The 21,118-nt window shown below is 35.4% G+C and overlaps 1 protein-coding gene across 1 annotated transcript in view; it reads left to right on the top strand.

Moving 5' to 3' along the window:
- The window catches only part of STRN (striatin), a 133,788-nt gene extending 113,986 nt beyond the window's left edge, over positions 1-19,802 (top strand). The window contains exons 15-18 of the mRNA XM_007970954.3: positions 222-362; positions 4,544-4,651; positions 5,819-5,905; positions 5,988-19,802. Of these exons, the coding sequence (XP_007969145.1) occupies positions 222-362; positions 4,544-4,651; positions 5,819-5,905; positions 5,988-6,157 (506 nt within the window). The 3' untranslated portion in view covers positions 6,158-19,802. The remainder of the gene's footprint in view (positions 1-221; positions 363-4,543; positions 4,652-5,818; positions 5,906-5,987) is intronic.
- Positions 19,803-21,118: the final 1,316 nt, after the last annotated feature.

Genomic DNA, 21,118 nt, shown 5'->3' with positions numbered 1-21,118 from the left:
AGGGAGAAGATCTGCTAAGCAGGTAAGGGAAATAAATAGACTAGGGCTAAAAGTTACGAAGAAATAATCTCCAATGATTAGTTATGAGCTAATTCTCATTCTTATGGTAAGCCTTGTTTACTTCTTAAGGAAACCATGTCATTATTTGTTTTGCTATATTTTAAGTGCATTGCCAAGTAGATGGTTTAATTGCCATTCTATTTCAATATGTTCTCTTTCAGAATTGGGAATCCCTGCCTCTGTGGATCTAGTAAGCAGTGACCCAAGCCATATGGTAGCATCATTCAGCAAGGGATATACAAGCATCTTTAACATGGAAACACAACAACGCATTCTCACTTTAGAATCCAATGTAGATACAAGTATGCATACCAATTTTAAATAGTCTGTGTTTATTTTTTTAACATAATCAAAATTATAACTACTAGAGTCAGCTGTGAAAAATATTTGTCATTATAAAGCTTTCTGTCTCTTAAATCTCAGAACACAGTTACTTAGAAGGATGTAATTATTTACCTTTTAAGAATTTGGGTTAAGTTTATGTACACTTATAACTATACTGTTTGAAATAGCATTTGAGCTATTCCAAAGATGGGTCAAGTTTTATTTTATACTAAATGATTAATTTTCAATTCTATTTGAAGAAAGCCTTATTTATTCTGAATAGGAAATAAAATCTATTTTTTGTTTCTCATAATTTCATATTTTAAATCAACTTAATTTTATATTAATAGTGTGATTTGGTACAGCTCAATACAGATCATGTTGTGGCACTCAGAATTCCAAACCTGAAGCATCTTATTGGATGCAGGATGTCAGGAAATAAATGCTTTTTCAGGTTATGAAGAAGATATTACAGACTCTTTTTTGCTTTTTGGCTTTCTTTACCATTGCTTGCTGTCTTTAGCCATAATCCAGACAATCACAGTTTAGGTTGCAGTTGATGAAGAATACCACATACAGATACTGTTGTTTTAATCTGAGAACTAGCTTTAAAAGTGATTACATGTTGGGTGTGTGTACGTCCATGTGTGAACATGTCCATGCATATGTATACATATATTCTTGTGTTATTCTCACTCTCTGTCTCTCAAAAAGTTTCTTTATTCCATTGTGTTTTTCATCATTTTCCCTTCCTAACCTGTTGTTCATTGTTGTCTTCTGATATACTGAGACTTGTGTGGGGAAGTAAGCATGAATAGAACTTTGAGCTACTTGGATGTAAACAAAAGAGACAGGAAAATAAAAACTGAGATGATAGATTTGGAAAAGGAGAATCTCACCAAGAAATTACAGGTTTTAGACTCTCAATGAATTTAAAATCACGTTTAAATATATGATCCAAAGCTACAGTAGTAAAATTAAAAACTAATATGAAATTAGAAAGGATGAGAATATTTTTGTAATTACCTTCAGAGATTATATGGCCAATTCGTGAACATCCTGAGTGGAAATAGTGCTTTTTAATGACTGCAGGTTAATAAGATGTCAAGTCTGGTAGATAAGATGGATAAAGAGAACTAGGCAAGTGAGTCCATATTTTCCCCCAAGAGATGTGACCCTAAATTAATACGACTTTTTACCTGACACTGGAAATATTTTGAAAAAACTTCCAAGAATATTTTTAACAAAGGCAACATTACTGGAATAAATGATCATTATTTTGAGTTGTAATATGTCCTGACATTTTCTAAATTATGTTTTTTACTTTTAAAGTTGTATAAAGCAAACTTAAATTAGTCTCTTACTATGTTTTACTGTGAACTACCCCTTGCTATTTATATTTGATTGTGTTGTTCTGTTTTGGAATTTAGCATTTAAAAAAAAAAAAATGAAGAGACCAAACAAGCTTCAAGGTGAAAGTGAATTTTATATAGAGTTTAAAGTGATGAAGAATGTTTGTTAGAATAGGAATAAATTACCCTTCTTCTCGTTGATGTCAGTGGCAATTTGACTGTGATAAAGTCAAAGGTAGTTGAAGCAGATATGTCACAAGCTGGGTATGAGTAGTGTTCTTTGCATTCTGCCTACTTCTCTGATTTGTCATCAAGTAGAGAAGCTTCCTTAAAAGTATTACCAAATAAGAACTTTCTTTTGCCTGTTTCTATGATTTGATTTCAATCATATTTATTTTCTAGCTCTCAAAGCAATTGAGACTATTTTCTAAAACATCTCTCTCAGAATATATGGGATACTTCACTTAAAGTATTTCTTTTTTTGTTGTTACTGTTTTTCTCTTGCTGGACTTTACAACAGGTATTGCTCAATGGAGTATTATCTGTGGAGGAAATAATGCATAGTCTGAATTTTGTGAATAAGCATCTCTTTGTTTAGGATCTAAATCAGGTGTAACTGACTAAGAACTTATTCCACATGGTTAAGTGAGTTTTTGTTTTTTATATATATTTATATATATATATATTTTATATATATATATATATATATATATATATATATTTTTTTTTTTTTTTGAGACAGAGTCTCGCTTTGTTACCCAGGCTGGAGTGCAATGGTGCGATCTCAGTTCACTGCAGCCTGCACCTCCTGGGCTCAAGCGATTCTCCTGCTTCAGCCTCCTGAGTAGCTGGGACCACAGGCATGTGCCACCATGTTTGGTTCATTTTTGTATTTTTTGTAGAGACAGTTTCACCATGTTGGCCAGGCTGGTCTCGAACTCCTGACCTCAAGTGATCCGCCTGCCTCGACCTCCTAAAGTGCTGCCATTACAGGCGTGAGCCACCATGCCCAGCCACGTTTTATATTTAAATAACAGGCTGGGTAATGACCTGCCACTAGCATTGGGAAGAAACTATCTTCAGTTTTTAAGATGTCATATTTCTAGTAGCCACATGAAAATTCTGTAAGATTAGACTGTTTTTAGCTGTATTTTCTATTATATGAATATAAACTTGTAATACCTATTCTAGGGTTCAAAAATTTTTTTTAACTCTTTATTTTGAAATAATTTTAAACTTGCAGAAAAGGTACCAAAACAGTGTAAGAACTCCTGGCTACCCTTCACACATATTTAGCAGTTTTTAACATTTTGTCACATTTGCTTTTTCACTCTATATATGTGTATAATTTTAACTTCTGAACCGTATGAGAGACATCATGCTCCTATCCCCTAGATCCTTTAGCATGTAATTCCTAAGAACAAGGACATTCTCTGATGTAGTATATTACAATGATCAAAATCAGGAAACTTAACATTGACACAATACTATTATCTGAGTTACTATTTATATTCAAATTTTGACAGTTGTCCCAGCAATATACTTTACAAGGACGTCCCTTTCTCTCCCTGGACCATAATTTAATTTTTAAAACTTTGACATACCTTCAATTAGTGTTTTCTTTTTGTCAGTTTTTCTTTTCTCTTAAAAAAAGCTTAACAGAAATCACTGAGGTTTTAAATTACTGATTTCTTTTTAATAAAAGCCTTTCAGGAAGAATGTGTGATCATTTAGGAACCAATTTTGGCAGTTGTGTGATCTGCATGAACCATCAGGTTGGGAGAGAGTTAGAAGTTAGAATAGGTACTGATATTGTCACCTGATTGTGGAGGAGTCACAACTTTTTCTGAACCTTGATGTGTTCACTGTAGTATGGGCTTGATATGTGCTTTCCTATTGCATTGTGTATATAATTGAAGTTTCTTTGGAACTTACTAACACAAAAAATACAGTTAGGATGCTGACTTTTAGGATTCCAAACCTGGTTCTGTCAAATGATGACCATTTCTATTATGAGGAGGAAGAGTGAAAAAGGGATTTAAGGATTAAGAAGCTCTGTCATATTTATCTTTAGATGATAACGATGTGATACAAAACATTGTATGCAAAAAGAGCTGAGATTTAAATTTGAGAATTACCTCCATGTAAGTGATGATAGAACTTACTTATATTAAAGTAGCAAAATCTCACAGAACATTGTAGAATGAACAGTGTTAGTGGTTCTAGACTAAGCCTTAGGTGGCACCCACATATAGCAGGAAATTATAATTTATAAATATTTCTAGATTTATCAGTGTAGTATAGCTCAGGCAATTCTCTTTCCTAACATTGAAATTTTGAAAACAATCACAGCATAAATGAACTAAAAACAAATAATAAAAGTCACATTATTTACTTTTTCTTTTTCTTTCTTTTTTCTTTTCTTTTTTTGAGACAGAGTCTCGGTCTGACACCTAGGCTGTGGAATACAGTGGCACAATCTTGGCTCACTGCAACCTCTGCCTCCCAGGTTCAAATGATTCTCCTGCCTCAGCCTCCTGAGTAGCTGGGACTACAGGCATGCACCACCACACTCAGCTAATTTTTGTATTTTTAGTAGAGACAGGGTTTCACCATGTTGGCCAGGATGGTCTCGATCTCCTGAACTCGTGATCCACCTGCCTTGGCCTCCCACCTTGCTGGGATTACGGACCTCAGCCACCATGGCCAGCCTACTTTTTCAGTCTGTTAGGCAGATAATTTAGTTCTTCTTTATGTGAAAAATATCTTTGACTAAATTGTGTTGCTTTTTAATTTTTTCTTTTTAGCAGCCAACTCTTCCTGCCAAATAAATAGAGTCATCAGTCATCCTACTCTTCCGATCAGCATCACTGCTCATGAGGACCGGCACATCAAATTCTATGATAACAATACAGGTAAGAACTTACTAAGAGTTGATTTTTATTAAAGAAAAAAAATATCCCTACCACAAGTAGGCTAATTTTGGTGTTTGTTGGTGGTTTTGTAGTCAGGGAATAGACACTGAAACACAGATACTCTCCCAGCTCAGTTTCTCTTCATTCCATCCAAATCTGCTAAGACTAGTACAGAATCATTTTAGTTTATTTAATAGTGAGCAGATGCTATATGTAGGCTTTAGAGCCAAGGTTATCACTAGGGACACCAGGAAAAATTCACTCAAATACCAATAAAAATGATCTGTTGCTGTGATCTGTTGTAGTAGTATATATTGGGGAAAAGTAGAAACATTGGAAATAGAGGCATATGGTCATTATGTTGTTCAATTATTGAATAGCATTATTCAATATTCAATTATTCCGTTATCAAATAGCCTTTTTTAGTGTTGCAGATGGAAAACCTCCAGGTCATTGTATTCGTTTTTCCATGGACTAACATTTTCTGTGTTATAAAACTGACTAGTTGGTCCTCATTGGTTTGAATTGTGCATGGAGACTTGCCCAAGTTTTATTTTACTACATTTCACCGGTATAAAGGAAATTTAGGAAGCGTTGTGCTGGGAGGAAAGCACCCTATATTAGCTGCCATATTTATCTAAGTATCTGCCTTTAACATGTTGACTTTTGGTGACTTTGTTTAGCTGCTGGTGATGAATATTTAATATTTAAAATTTTTTTCTATATGTTGTATCCACCAAAATTATGGCCATGTTTTCTTTCTGTCCCATTTTCCTTGCCTCATTGTTTTCTCTCAGTGAATTTGAATTCTGTGTTTCCGCAACTCATAAGTTGCCAGTAGCTAAAGAATGCAAAGTAGGTGATTATTAATGTCTACATTCTAAGTAACAAATGTGGCTTAAGGGGTGTGTGTAGAAATTACTGACTTCCATATTGTGGATTAAAAGACAAAAGTGTAATCTAAAATTTGAGCTTTTTTGGTTTTCCATATCATTGCCATGACTAGAGGCAAGAGGGGAGACATGTTGTTTTAGTTGATGGAAAAAGCTGTTCATACAGTAAGCACACAGAGAGGGATGACTGGAGAAACCAGCATGACATGGTAACTGGCATATATTGACGATGAGGAAAGGCATTAATAAGGAATATCCATCTCTTTTTCCAAAGGCAAACTGATCCACTCGATGGTAGCCCACCTAGAAGCTGTTACAAGTTTAGCAGTTGATCCTAATGGCCTGTACTTGATGTCTGGCAGTAAGTACCTCAACTATGAATTATTTGTCCTTACCATTTTCATGTTAATGTAATTTTTCCTTTCAATTTTTTTTGGGTATAGGTCATGACTGTTCAATACGTTTATGGAATCTAGAAAGTAAGACGTGTATCCAAGAATTCACAGCTCATCGAAAAAAGTTTGAAGAATCGATTCATGATGTAGCTTTCCACCCATCCAAATGCTATATAGCCAGTGCTGGAGCTGACGCACTGGCTAAAGTCTTTGTATGACGCAGTGTATCATCTTCACCTTCTAGCTGTTTATAAGTAATCAACTGCACAAAAGAGATACAGAAGACGAGGGCAAGAATCAACTCGTCCTGCCCTTTTGTTCTGCTGAAGGAGCACAGAGAACATTTGTTGAAGTATAGTTTTGCAATTCATATACTGTTTTCTAAAACTAAGATTTGTTCAGGTTGCTGCAAGCTCAGCTGAATCTGTGAGCCTGAGGTCTGTTTCAAATTTCCCCCTAATAGGCATCTTTATTTCTGAGGTTGTTCTAATTCGCTAGGCAGGCCTGAGCGAATACAAGTTTAGCTTGTCCCTGTTGAGTAAGTAGGGCATGCTACAATGGATAATTAAAAAGCTTGATAGCTGGGACTGAATAGAAGAAAACAGGAAAGTTAGACCAAGTTCTCCCCTGCGAATCTTATTAAACACATTAAATAGTCAAAATAGTAATCTTTATCATATCTGCCTTATTAACCCCTTTGTGCATAATGACCACACAGTGTTAAGCTGAGTTTTTAATTTGGCTCTCCTTTCAGCTGTTCACGTAAAGCACCTGGCAAAGTGTTTTACCTGTTAGGGGGAGAAAAATGCAATAATATGTTAAATATATTATTATTCAGAAATGCTAAACAAATAGTTTGCAAGCAGATTTCTATATTGTATTACAGTTTTGAAAATAGATTTGGTATCATTCTGAAGTTTAGCTATCAAGCATTCACCATTGTGAAGAATAGTTGATTGACTCTGCTTTTACTAACAGATTTAACTTATTCAGGTTTGAAATTCTGTTTATTTTTAAGGGTAAACAGGGCATATCTCTTTAATAATTTCTATTTAAAATTCACTTTATTCATGTGACATTTATAGTACCAGAGTGATTATTTCATACCAATGAAATCTTACTTTTCAGTGACTGAAAAGATAGAAGTTATTTGCTAATAGTCATTTATCAGCACCCACCTAATCATGCTTCAGATGATCTGTGCTCTTTCTTCTTTGTCATATTCAAGTTATCTGACATCTACCAAGAATAGTTCATAATTATTAAGAGTCCAAAGAGTATGATTAACTTCACGCAGCTGCTTTTGCAGAAGTACTAATAAAAACAAATGTTTTTTACCCTAGAAGTCCTCTATTAATCTCTCTGAGAAGAATCTCCTGGAAATCTGGATGAAAGAGTTTAATGCCAAATATTGGCTAAAAAGTTCTGTCTTTCTCCCTATTCCTCCCCCGTTGTTTAATTGAGATATACATGTTTTAATGGGCAGTTTATCTGTATTGTTTCTAGGGAAATCCATACCTTAAAAGGCCAGGCTTCCCCAGCCCAACTTACCTCTGACCCACCTACATGTGGTCAGCTTTTGGGATTCTGAGGACCCCGCTATCTAGACCTAGTCCTCTGTCATACCTTATTTCTGTAGCCGTTATGTCTCTCTTCATACTCTTTCTTCTTTGTCCCAAATGACAAAGACCAATCTAGAAATTAGAAATAAATTATTAATGTCCAACTTGCCACCAAAAATATAGACTCTTAGATTTTAAAAATATTAAATCTATAAATATTTTAACCAGTTAAAACAATTTCTACATATTCCATTCCCCACATTTTCCATCGTCACAACAATGATGCTTCTCATGATATGTACATCTCCTTCTTGAGAAAGTATTCTGGTGGTGATGTGGGTAATGATTGACAGTATTTTTGTAAAATTTCTGCTTGTTTGCCTCTGGAATTCTACGTTATACAGGCAGATTTTCTTTAAAGCTAAAGACCTGTGCTAAATTTGCATGATTTTCATACAGATATGCTGTAGTATTTTAATACAGCTACCTTTTCATTGCATCTTTGTGCTTTGGTTAACAGGCAAGCTCAAGAGACTCCATTGTGTACTTAAATGAATTGACCTACACATGGGCTATCAGGTGAATACTTACACTTCCATGCAGATACAGAATTCCATATTGTGTTCAGTAAATTTGTTTTGGTTCTTCACAGTGAAGAAAGAATGTTTCTAACCCAACATTTGTAGAAGGATACTGGAAAATTCCTTCGAGGAAGGAAGGAAAGAAGTTGCCATTACTTGGTGTGTTTATGATGGATGACCACAAAGCTATTGTTCTACCAGTTATTGTTTTAATTACCTTCTAAGATCTTCAGTACCTGCTTTACTAATGTCACTGAAATTCTAAAAACCAAGACACTCTTCCCCTGTTCATTTTATGCTTCATGGTTGAAATTTTTCTGTCAGTGAGTGGAAAATAACCATGAGGTACATTGACTGTAGTGCAAATGGAACTGTTGAAAGTTCCTTAGAAAGCCAGTGCTGTGGCAGTGGAGACTACAGAGAGAGTCTTCTCTACCAGCAGTGCATGATCTCAGCCTAGAAATGAGCCAAAGCTGTCTTCCAACCAGAGTAGCATATACATGTGTCTGACTTTTCCCCTAGCCTGTTGAACATTCAATGAAAATTCATGGAATGAACAAATTCAGTGTTTAAGCAGCCATTGAAATGCTTTCATAGAGCTTCATTTGTAAATATCTTGTTTGAAATGTATTGGAATAGTATGAAAATTAGCAGGAGGTTTGGATCCCTGCCTTATTTTCATATGGTATGGATACATCTCTGGGAGCTTGCAGCACCCTTCTCAAAACTCAGCTGTCATATGGAGCTCATTTGCTACTCAAACCATAGACAGATTATTTAACAGAAGTGATATAATGACCTTCAGTATTTTTCTATTGAACAAGTTTAACAACTTTTGCCATTAAACAAATACTTAGTTATGCAAAGTATTTAGCTTTTATAATCATTTTAGTTATGACTAAAAGGGGGGAAATTGAGCTGCATCACTGATGATGAACTTTGTGAGAAATTTTTTTTTTAATCTGACTTTCATTCCTTCAATATTCTTGCTATAAATTTCTTTTGGAGATAATGAAGATTTATTTGAAAATGTCTAAAATGTATGTATATTTTATAAGTATATATTATATATATTGTAAGAATATATATAATATATAAACTATATATATATATATAAAAACCATAGGTGCATTTTACTGTTTTGTATTTTCATTTTTGGAGGTAGTATACACAGCAGATAATGATGAGTATGATGAGTGTTGTGCTGTTTGCTTTTGCAGTATAATATATAGTTCTAAATGTTTAAATTACTGTATATACAATATTCATTATAGGCTAGCATGCTTGTTTTAAAGACTGTCATTCTAGTGTATTAAAATCTGAATGTAAGAAAACCTGGCTATTCAAATGTGAATTGAAAAATATTTCATTCTCAGTACTGAACTATTTCCATTGAACATTCAGGCTTTTTAACAAAAACAAGTATCATCAAGAAGGCAATAGCTAGAAAATGAGAGGTGCCTTTAAAAAAAAAACAAAAACAAATGCAGCCTTACAGTGAGGGTGAAGATTGAGTTGGGGGCGGGGGTGGGAGGGAGGGCACAGAGAGAGAGTTAATGTGTGTGTGCATGCATGCGTGTGTGTATGTGTGTTTACCAATCTGTGAAGGTCCTGATTTGTGACCATCAATGTCTTTTTAATGTATCTGCTCAACTTCTAGGACTTCAGGGGACATTTCATGCGCTTTGTGCTCTTGAGCACCATATATACTCTCCAAGAATTTTGAATGTGAATTCCTAGAAATTTCAGTAGAGAAAAAAAATAGCTATGCTTTAATTATAGTACAGTTCAGGTAGAAGGAGAAATTATTGGTTCACCAAAATTATGGGATCTCATTAATGTTGGCTAAGTAAATGTAACTTTTTAAAGGCTCACTTTTTAATACTTCATGTATTTCCCTCTTAAGAAACTGCATGTCATGAAGTTCTTACGTGATAAAGATTCAACTAGTAAATATTTTTAGGTTAAATACCTGAACTAGTTAAAATTCCACCTAAAAAGAGTCTTAAAATATTTAAATGGCATCTCTCATATCTACCTCTTTGTCATTGCTGCCATTTTAACTGAAGCAAATCTTTATGACATCTGAAATGACGGTTGGATGCAATTTTTAAAAATCTATGTTGGTGCTTTTCTCAGGCTTTGTCATTTAAGTTATATTGTATTAAGATGTCACAAATCAGATTGAAAGGCTTAGAATTAATTTTGTTTTTCTTTGAAATAATTGCTTAAAATTAACCATCAATGTTGTTAGTGAGTGGAGATACTGAATCTTTCGTTGGTGTATGTCTGTGTGACGTTTTCAACCAATAGCCAAATAATTATTGAACTTAAATGAAAAAGAGTTCTGAGTATAATTTTATTCAGATTACTTTATTCTTTGAAAGTGACTACAAGACGATTAAGTACATAATCATTCATTTTATTTACTCAGAAGTTGCCTCTCCATTACTGTTAACTTGTTTAGTTATTTATATAATTGCAGTACTTTAAGTGTTGGACACTGGGATTCAGGTTGTACAAAGTAGTAGCTGACAAAAAATATGTATATTTTTGTGAAATGTATCAAACCCTAAAGTTCATTTTAGAGAAAGGCCCAGAAAACATATCTGTGTTTAAAAACAAAGGACAGGTCATTCGTCAATAATTTGAATCATTTTTACTTTTGCCAGTACAAACTTTGTAATTGGCCATATCCATCATCCAACTGGATCTTCATGTCAGTGTAAGGGATGCCAGGTTGACAAAGTATTTAACAGATCCTTTACATCAGTTTTTGTTTTTTGTTTTTTTTAATTCTATAGAAAGTAAATGTTAGGCCAAACAGATCCCTAGATCCCACTCATTGATTCTGGCAGTATTCCTAAAGTGGTGCTTAGGGGGTCAGAATTTTCTGGATCTTTGCTAATCCAAGCTTTAGATTTAATTTAACTGGGACCACATGCTTGTCATCCCTCTGATGCAAATTTTCAAAATCATTTTAATTTAGATTCTAATGTCTGCCTGGGTTTTTAACAGGCTGTGAACCAGTGAGTGCCTTGTTAATGTAGAATGATTTTTTTTCACCCTGGGTGGGTGTTAGTTAGCTCCTCTCTGAAAATGTCTCAGAGAATGGTATTTTAATTGACTTGTAGAGAGCTGCTAAATTTGTTATTATCAGCAATCAGAAAGTCTTTGGTCTACCACACATCTCCCTCCCTACTATCTCTTCATTGTTTGGCTGAAGTTTGCCTCTTGTGAGAAAACAATACAACTCCCCTTCTCCACACACTTTTTTTCTAGCCCAGATTAATAGGTATCCCCTACCCCCATCCCAACTCTATGATCTAATACCTGTTTTTAGGAGGAACCTCTTCTTTTTAATAGTGAAATATGCTGGTTATTTTATGTTTTCTCAAGTTCAGTTCACTAGAGCTGGCCACAGGGTGTCATCAGTTCAAATTCCTAAATAATCCTTTCTCTCCACACCCAATCCTCCAGCTGGTGAGCCCTGGGCCAGATTGTTTGATCTTCAGGTATTTTAAATTTTAGTTACATCAATTAATGTAAATTAATCCAAATGCTAATTTTTGTGGTGCAAGAAGTTTCTTTTGTAAATTCAGGGTATGGATAAGCTAATTAAGATATCCATCTTTGGTGGCTCTAAGTGTATTATTTGTTTTTAAATAAAGTGTACAAATATAGATAACGTGCTATAGGTGTCTCATGAATTGGAATATTTGTCAGATTTGGGATCTAGCTGTGACTTTACAGTGAATCAGTTAAATTAACATAGTCTCATTTGGGACTTTTGGGGGAGGAGTCGTAGAGGGGTGCAGAGAAATAAAAGGATATTAGACAAAGTATATGTGAGTCCAAAATTAATGAACCAGTCTTAATTACTGATTGTGAGGAAGGAGAAGTTTATAGAGAATTTGGGCCTCTGAAAAGCCAGTCAAATTAAAATACCTTCTAGGATTGGGTCAGTGATACTTTCAGAGACACATATGTTTAATGAATAGGTTTTATGTTTTTCAAATGTTCAGTTTAAATGGCTTTTAAAATTTATACACATATATAAATACAGTGTTTTTATTTTTTCTTTGGCTACTTAACAGACACACACAAGCCTTCCACCTTCCTTGCCCCTTCAAATCAACATTATTTTTCAAGGCCTGTGGCCTGCCCAGAACTCACAATCTCTTTGTTCCATTCTGGATCCACAATACAGTATGAAATTTAAAAGGCACTTCTGGTGTCCTTGAAACTATCCACCATTGTTGGTGTTCTGTATGCTGGTATATTAATGAGTATTATATCCTTTGGTATATACACACATTTTCAGTAGTGTTGGAAACATCTCTTTTACCTTTTAATGAGGACTGAGATTAGCTTGAGTAATTTTGGAGTAATCTCTCAGGAGGTCATTAAGACTCCAAAAATTATTCATGGATTGATGAACCCCCTGGGGTCAGCCTAAGATTGCCAGGTAGTGTTTTGACCTCCTCTGGGTTTCCCAAGATCACTGATGTTTTGCAGGTTCCCAGCACTGTCCTGGCATATAAAATATTCCCAGAACACCTGGGGAGTCGAGCATACCTTTTAACCTAAACATTATAATCATGGAGCATCCCTCCGCCTGTTACTTCTCAGGACGACCAGAACACTCCAGTTCTGTAAAGAAACACTGACATACGGCTCTGCAACTCTGAAAATTGGAATCGGTTTTCTGAAATACAAATTTTAACTCAGTAAGTTTTGTATACTTTCAAAACCAAACAATTCAAAATCCACCAAACAAAATGACTCACTTCTAAGTATCACTCAAACCCTACAAAACCTAACCCTTTCCTTATTCCTAATTGATATTTCACTAAAAGTAATGGTGGTTTCAGTTAGATTGGAAGTCATTTGGGTGAGCAAAGTCTGCAATAACCTACTGATAAGAAGGACCTATTTCATAGAAAAGTATCTTGTCCTTGGTGATTTAGCCATTCACCTTAGATTTAGCCATTCAGTCCAGATGCCAGCTCCATATTGACTTTTTCTGTGTATCTCTTTAGATACCCAGTGATGTAAAGGAGAGCCCACAGTGAAACATCCATTAAACAGCACTTGGAGTACTATAGTGTTATGCCATCATAAGATCTCATGTATGTACCAGGTTCCCAGTTCATTGCCTTAAACAGAAGATTTTTAAAAATTCTAATCGCATCGTCAAATTAAGGGTAATGGTAGGGAAACCCATCATCCACAATTAAGTATGCCCAAACTGAAGACTTGAAGAAAAAAAGCACATGGAAAGCAACATTTTACAAACAGCTTGTGGTTTGTATATGTGCTGAAATGTTAAAGTATACTGGCATCCAACTACTTCCCTTTGGAAGTGGAACCAAGACAGTAATTTTTCATGCATAAACAAAATTAACTTAGAGCAAAAGTAATTTTATCAGAAAGTTTATTTTGGGTGCTGGATAACCTAGGTGAGAGTGTGGGGAAAGAAGTACCTTACCAAAAAGGAGAAGCAGCTGGCCCTGTGGCTGGAGCCATATTGTCTTCCACTTCAACTTCAGTGGGCTGGCAAGATACCATTTCTGACCGCAAAGAATGAATGGTTCCAATTCTGGCTTGTCATTAGTCCTTGTTAACTAAATGAAATATTTTAAGGAAATATATCAAAAGTATCCTAGAGCCCCCTGGCAAAGTGTCAGAGGGAATAGTTTTCATTTTATTTTAGGAAGCTGTAAAAACATAAGCCCAAGTATTTTGTGTCGTCTGCATGTGTCAGGATGAAGACCAGGCATGTAAGAAATATCCTAAAGTAACCAAGTGATAATCTCATGAAAAAATATGAGGAAAATTTTTACAGAGTGAGTTCTCTTTTGAATGGTTTTCACTATGCTTTTAAAAACATTTTTTTAAATGTACTTGCATCTTTTTCTGTAGCCCACATATTTCAGAATATCCTCTTGATAAAATAATATCACTCCATATGATTTTTAGAAAAAGAAAAACTCAGTGGTCTGTTATCTTTTGACAGTTGTTTGTGAATAATACCTTCCCCCACAACCTTCCCAGTACTCAACTGCTGTGTAGGAATGCTTTCTTATGTGGTAAATATCTCAGTATTTTGCTGCCTGGTATTTGTTCAGTTTCCTTGTATATCTCCAGGTCAGAAGGAATCAGGCTTTCTCCCAACTCTGACACTTTCAGACTTTCTTTTATTTCTTTTTGGTCAGCCTTTTAACGAGAAAGACAATAAGCTCCTTTTGTCAGAATCAATTTGATTTTAAAAAAAAAAGACTACACTCCTTATTTCTCATTGCTGTAGAATACTTAGGAATACACATGTACTAATTACAATTTAAAAGTAAGAGAATCTTTAGAAACATCATTGCTTTCTGGGGGTATTTTGAACTTGAAGGTCGCAGTTCCAGGCAATTTTGTGCCCTTGAGGTGTCCAATTGATAATATAGCTTGCCTCTGCTAATAAATACACAAAAGTTTTATTTCCTATGATTTTCAGAAATTATTTTTGGAATAGAAAGATTAATAAGGAATATGTGATTTTTATCTCCTGCATTATCTTTCAAAATCTTCTCGATATTTTTTGAGGCATGAGGAGCAGGTAATGAGATTTTTTTTCCAAATGCCTTGATTCTCTCCCTTAACCCAGATTTTACATATTATGCGTTGCTCATTTGTCACCTACAAAAATAAAGGTTAATGATTGTTTGCTTCTGTCTGTATAAGCTCCATAAGGCACAGATCATGTTTGTTTTTCGTGCCTGATGCCTTGCCATATCAAAGGTACCCTATAAATATTTGTTGGCTGAGTAATCAGAGAGCCCATTTCAAAATCTAAATCTATCCAAATCATCAAAGACCAAAAAAAAAATCTCTGACAGCTGATGTTCAAATGCATTTAGTTCTGTAGAGCTTATGCTGAGATTGAGGTCTTCACCTTGACTGGGGAGGAATTTGGACTTTACTTCACAGGTGGCAACAAAATGCCTGAGTAGCAACCTCTTTATACTGCACAGTTCCAGTCCTGCCTGCATGAAAACTGAGCAGAGCATGTTGGGGACAGGAAGGTGTCCCTAAACCCTGTTGATGACCTCCCATCTATCCCTGTACCCCCATATCTCCTCTGCTCATCCCCTGTTCCCCACTGGCCTCTGATCAGTTGACGGGGAGATTTTCTAGCCTGGAACCTGAGCCTGCCTTGATTCCTGGGCTCTGAACAGGTCCACTTCCACACGCTTTCCTTGCAACCCACAGATGGCCCTATTGACTGCTTTTGTCCAAGGAGAAAGAGGAACCTCCCAGTGGAATCTTGTCAGGAAAGGCATCCCTCTGGGGAGCTTTCTTTGGAGATGAAAACTCTGGGACAAAGTTCCTCAGGATGCTCTCAGGCTGGTTTTTGTCTTGAAGATTTTATAGTAAATATACCAGTGTTTATTAACTCTCCTGGGAACATCTCTGTCATTGGTTTTCTGACAGCACTCCAGCAGGGCCCAGGGCTTTAGCTGAACAGCGCAATTGTTTTAGGAATAGTCAACAAGTTAGAGACCAATTTAATGTTTAAATCATTAAAAGAATCATCAACAGCAAATTACATATGAAATATTCAATGAATAATCTCAATATTAAACTTATATACCATGTAAGAACTATCTGTCATTAAAATTACTAAAATGATTCCTTTAAGATCAGTTCAACACGGAAGAAAGAGCAGGAATTTGGCCTGGAGTTAGGACATTTATTGTCTGTTAGATTTTAGACAAGTCAGCTCTTCTAAATTGGCTTCTCAGCTATGAAATGGGGATAATAGATCTGCCTAATTAGGTTGATTTGAGATAACGGATGTAAAACACCTAATAAAATAAGCATCCAGCAAATAACTATTGTTCACTCTCTGAATACAGACTTCTGGTCATGTAGTTGTGTCACACTCCTGATAGCTTCTAGAACATCCGGGTTTTAGGAGAGAGAGGATAAAATGAACATTAAGAGTAGCAGAAGACTACTTTCCTTAATATTTGAGTGCCAGCTATATGCCAGACAGTTCTAGTTGCTGGCAGTCAGCAGTAAACAAAAACTTTATCTGATGCAGCACATTCCAGGTGGGGGAACAAGTGAAATATATGGAATATTAGTGATAAGTACAGAGGGAAAAAAAATGGAGCAGGGAAGGGGGATGGTTTGATGTTTTTCAGGTTAAGAAAGTGACACAAATTAAATGCAAAAAATTAATGCATAAAGGTGCATAATGGCAAAACTAATCATGTCCCATCATACCCCTTCATTCCTACCTCCCTGATATGTGTCTTTCTAATTATACAAATATGTATACCTAATTATTACATATGGGGTTTTATTCGACATGTTACACTGTACTTGCTTTTTCTAATATAATGTGTATCATAAGCACCTTACAAATCTATAAAGGTATCTCAGATTTCTCTAAGTACACACATACAGTCTAACATTAATGAGAAGATATTTTGGTGGGCAGTTCGCTTTAAATAAATGGGATCATGTACATTCTCTGCATCTTGCGTTTGTCATTTAACAATATATGATGAGAATTTCTCTAAGTCTATCATAGCTCTTATTTCCTTTTTATTATTACAATAAACATTCCTGTGTGTATGTTTGTCACTATGATGGTTTTACATCTGCGGAATAGATTCCCTGGAGTAGGATTGCTGCATTGAGGAATATGTATATTTAAATTTTTAACTAAATATTGACAGATTGTTTCCAAAAGTGGCCGGAACAGTTTGTATTTCCATCAGTAAATGTATAAAAACACTTTTCCCTTAATACTCATGGCAATAACTATTGTAACATTAAAAAATACATAGAAAAAAGAAAAAAATCCTGGCGGATGTAGTGATTTTTCAGTGTTATCTTGATTTCCATTTTCCTGACTACTATAAATAGACATCTTTTCAAATGTTTGTTGGTCATTTGGATTGCACTTATAACTGAATTATCTATTAGTATCTCAAAGTTCTGTAGGTTAGAACTCCAAGGAAACTCAACTGGGCTCTGTTCAAGGCCCAACAAGGCTGAACTGAAAGTGCCTTCCAGGGTGGGTACTTAACTAAAGCTCTGAGGAGGAATTCACTTCCAATCTCATTAAAGTCAGGATGGAGGTCCCTGTCTCCTAGCTGACTGTCAAATCTGATCCCTTAGAGGTTGCTCCATGGTCCCTTGCACGTGGTTCCTTCCACCTTCAAAGCTTGCCAGGGTGCATCAAATTATTTTTATACTTTGACTCTACTTCTGCCAGCAAGAGAAAACTCTGCTTTTAAGGGCTCTTGTGACTAGTTTAAGCACACCCAGATATGTTAAGGTCAACTGATTAGTAGCTTTAATTACATCTGCTAAGTCCCTCTGCCCTGCAATGTAGCATCACCCATGGAAGTAACATGAGGAGCAGAGTTCATGGGGGCCATCTTAGAGTTCTGCCTACCACAGATATTCATAGTTATACCTTTATACACGTTTTAATTTTTATTCTTATTTTTGGTCCATATGTTTCTACCGTTTGTCTTTTTAATTAACTAGTTTGTAAAAGCATTTTGTATATTGTACAATATATATTCAGATTTTCTGCTCTTGGATGCAAACATTTTTTTTCAACTCTTGTAAGTTGTCTGTTGACCACATTCATAAGTACTTTTTCCAAATAAAACTTTACCATTTGAATTTCACTTGAGTGAATTGCATATTTGCATTTAAAATGTTTATTTTGTCATTCATTTTTATTAAAATTGTGCCCATGTTTCCACTGTGTTTTTTAAAATTTGCAGGTGCTCTTTTTATACTACCTGTAAACCCTTTTTCTTCTTATTTGCAAGTGTTTTTCTCCAAAACTATATTATTTTTGTTGACCATGTTTATAATGCCTTTTCTCATTTAAAACTTTATATTAGGGCTGGGCAGGGTGGCTCATGCCTGTAATTTCAGCACTTTGGGAGGCTGAGGCAGGAGTATTGCTTGAGCCCAGGAGTTTGAGACCGGCCTGGGCAACATAGTGAGACCTCAGCTCTACATACAATTTGTAAAATACTAGCTGAGCATGGTGGCACACACCCATAATCCCAGTTACCCTGGAGGGTGAGGTAGGAGAATTATTTGAGCCCAGCAAGTGGAATCAAGATGGCTCCACTGCACTCCAGCCTGGGCGACAGTGAGACCATGTCCCAAAAAAAAAACAAAAAGCCCAGAAAACTTTATTAGTAGATCTTCAAGTATACTTATATATAAAATATAGGCATTTGTGACTATAAAATTTTAGAAGTATTCTGCATTGATTAAGAAGGTTTCCATTCCTGGGTGGCATGTATAAGCCACTAGAATGGCTTCTACATTTTTTGTTTTTTGGTTTTGGTTTTCTACATTTATGTCTTTACTCCATTTGTATTTGGGGGTGGGTGTGTGTGTGTGTGTGTGTGTGTGTGTGTGTGTGTGTGTGTGTGTGTATGTGTAGAATGCAAACATCCAAGTAAATTTTCTTCCAAGTGGGTTGCCAATGCAGCACTCTATTAAACTACCTTTTCCCAATGAATTGAAACACCAGCATTGTCATATATTAAAGTTATATGTTTAATAAGGTTTATTTCTCAATATATCATGCTGTTTCGCTTACAGTTCTCCTTTCATGTGACAATACCATATGGATTCAGTTATTGGTGGCTTTATAATATGGTCAGGGGAGCTTGTCCCCTTGCCAAGCCCCTGCCCACTGTTCTTTTTACTGCCTTTTTTGGCTATCCTCAGCATTTGAAGTATGTGATAATGTAATCCAATTTAACCAAATTACGAGTTAAAAGTACATTAAATTTACATATTCAGTTGGGGAAGCTTGGCCCACGATACTGTCTTCCCATCTAAGAACATCATATCATTTTCTGTTTGGATCTCATTTATATCTTTAGTAAGATTTGAGAGTTTTCTTTAAGTTCTTTGCCTTTAAAACATTTTAAATATGTTCTTATTTTGATCACTGTTGTGACCATTTTCATTTATAAGAGCTTATTACAAAGAGAGGGGCCAGGTGCATGGCTCATGCCTGTAATCCCAGCCCTTTGGGAGGCTGAGGTGGGAGGATTGCTTGAGCCCAGGAGTTCCAGACCAGCTTGGGCAAAATAGCAAAACACCATCTCTTTTAAAAAAATAAAAAATAAAAAATTTAGAAAGTAAATTTTTAAATACACAGAGAAAATCTCTTTTTGTATACTTATATACAAGAAACATTGTATATGCTTACTAAATCTCATGAATTCTAGCACTTTAGAGTCTCTTGAGATTTTTAGAAATACAGTTAGGACATTCACGAAAATAATTTGATCTTGTCTTTTTCAATGTTTGACAGATTCCTTTCTGAAATTTTTGTTGTCTAGAAACTCCAGTATAGTGTTGAGTCATAATGGTGAAAGTAGGCCTCCCTGTCTGTTATTAACTTTAGTTGAAATGGTTTTGGTACTTAGTTATTAGAGTATTTTACTTGTTATTTGGTAAATATCTATTTTATTTAAATAGGTTCTTTCCTGTTTTGTCAGGAGATCTTATTTTAAGAATGGCTGCTGAATTTCATCAGATGCCTTCTTAGCATCTTTTGATGTGATCATGAGTTACTCTTTAAGCTGTTGACTAACCGGATTGTGTGTATGAAGTTGACATTAAAACATGCTTGCCTCCTTGAAATAAAGCCTATTTGGTCTTAATATGTTGTTGTTTTCATATAAGTCCTTGTTTCCGTTGCTGATCTTTTATTTGGAGCTTTAGCATATTCACAGATTAGTCTTACCGTTTTATTTAAAGGTCTCTACCTTCAACTCTTCTTTATTCCTTCATTTTAAGTGTGTTTCCTATAAGCTGCCTATTTCTAGGTCTTCCAGGAAAGAAAGTGGCTGGTATTGGATGTATTGGGTGTTCACTGATTTTGTTTTATTGTGTTCATTATTTTACTTCATTGTTTCTTTTCGTTTTTGCTGGATTGATCAAGTCATTCACTTCCTGTCTTTCTCATGTTAATGTGGGATTTCTACTGTGCGTTTCTCTTTCAAAATTATCTTCGTTCATAATCAAATATTTTCATGCTACTATATGAAAAAACGGAGTCACTCTAATCTTCACTAACCCCCTACCAACCTGAAAAAACAAAAATGTGATTTTTAGAATACTTTGACTTCCTGTGCCTCTCCAAAATAAGTGATGCTTGAAGATGCTGTTACTTTCCCTTTCCCTATTCTCTGTCTGCGTCTTAGATTTTACTGTTATAATTTAATTTCTATGCTTTTAGACTACTTAAATTTCCATTTTGGGATCTTTTATCAATAATGTTAGTATTTTCCTCACATATTTCCAGATAATCTGTCATTATTTTGATAGAGAACCAGTCATATCAGTGTTTCTTAAGCATTTTGGCATTTTAGGTGGGACAATTCTTTGTCATGTAGAACTACCTCTCATACATTTCATATCATGTAGAACTGCCTCCCCTCCCCTCGCCTGCCCTCCTTTCCCCTCCCCTCCCCTCCCTTTGCCAGATGAGAACACAACAAGAAGGGAGCTATCTGTAAGCCAGAAAGAGAGCCTCACCAGAACTCAACCATGGTGGCACCTTCATCTTGGACTTCTAGCCTTCAGACTGTGAGAAATAAAATTTGTTTATTTAAGTCACCCACTTTATCATATTTTGTTATGGAAGCCCAAGCTGACTATACAGACGGCAAAGGAAGTCTTCCTAGAGGCCCTCCAGCGGACTAACCACATATCTCATTGGCCGGAACATTGGCCTCCTCTACATTTAAGGGATGTTGAGAAAAAGTATCTCACTTTTCTGCCTCTGCAGGAAATAACAAATGCCAACCAAGAAATTCTGTTTGCCACAACTCTCTTTAGTCCTTCATTTCTATTTTGCAATTTCCCTGTTAAAATAATTAATTGGGAGCCATTAGGCTGAGACACCTCCAGCACCTTGGGTTCTTATGTAAACACAATGTAAACAGTAAAATGAAACTTAACCAATCAGAAACTG

This window comes from Chlorocebus sabaeus, chromosome 14 (genome assembly GCF_047675955.1).
Source record: "Chlorocebus sabaeus isolate Y175 chromosome 14, mChlSab1.0.hap1, whole genome shotgun sequence".
Lineage (NCBI taxonomy): Eukaryota > Metazoa > Chordata > Mammalia > Primates > Cercopithecidae > Chlorocebus > Chlorocebus sabaeus.
Note: the sequence above shows the minus strand (reverse complement) of the source record. Positions and strands in the feature narration are given on the sequence as shown.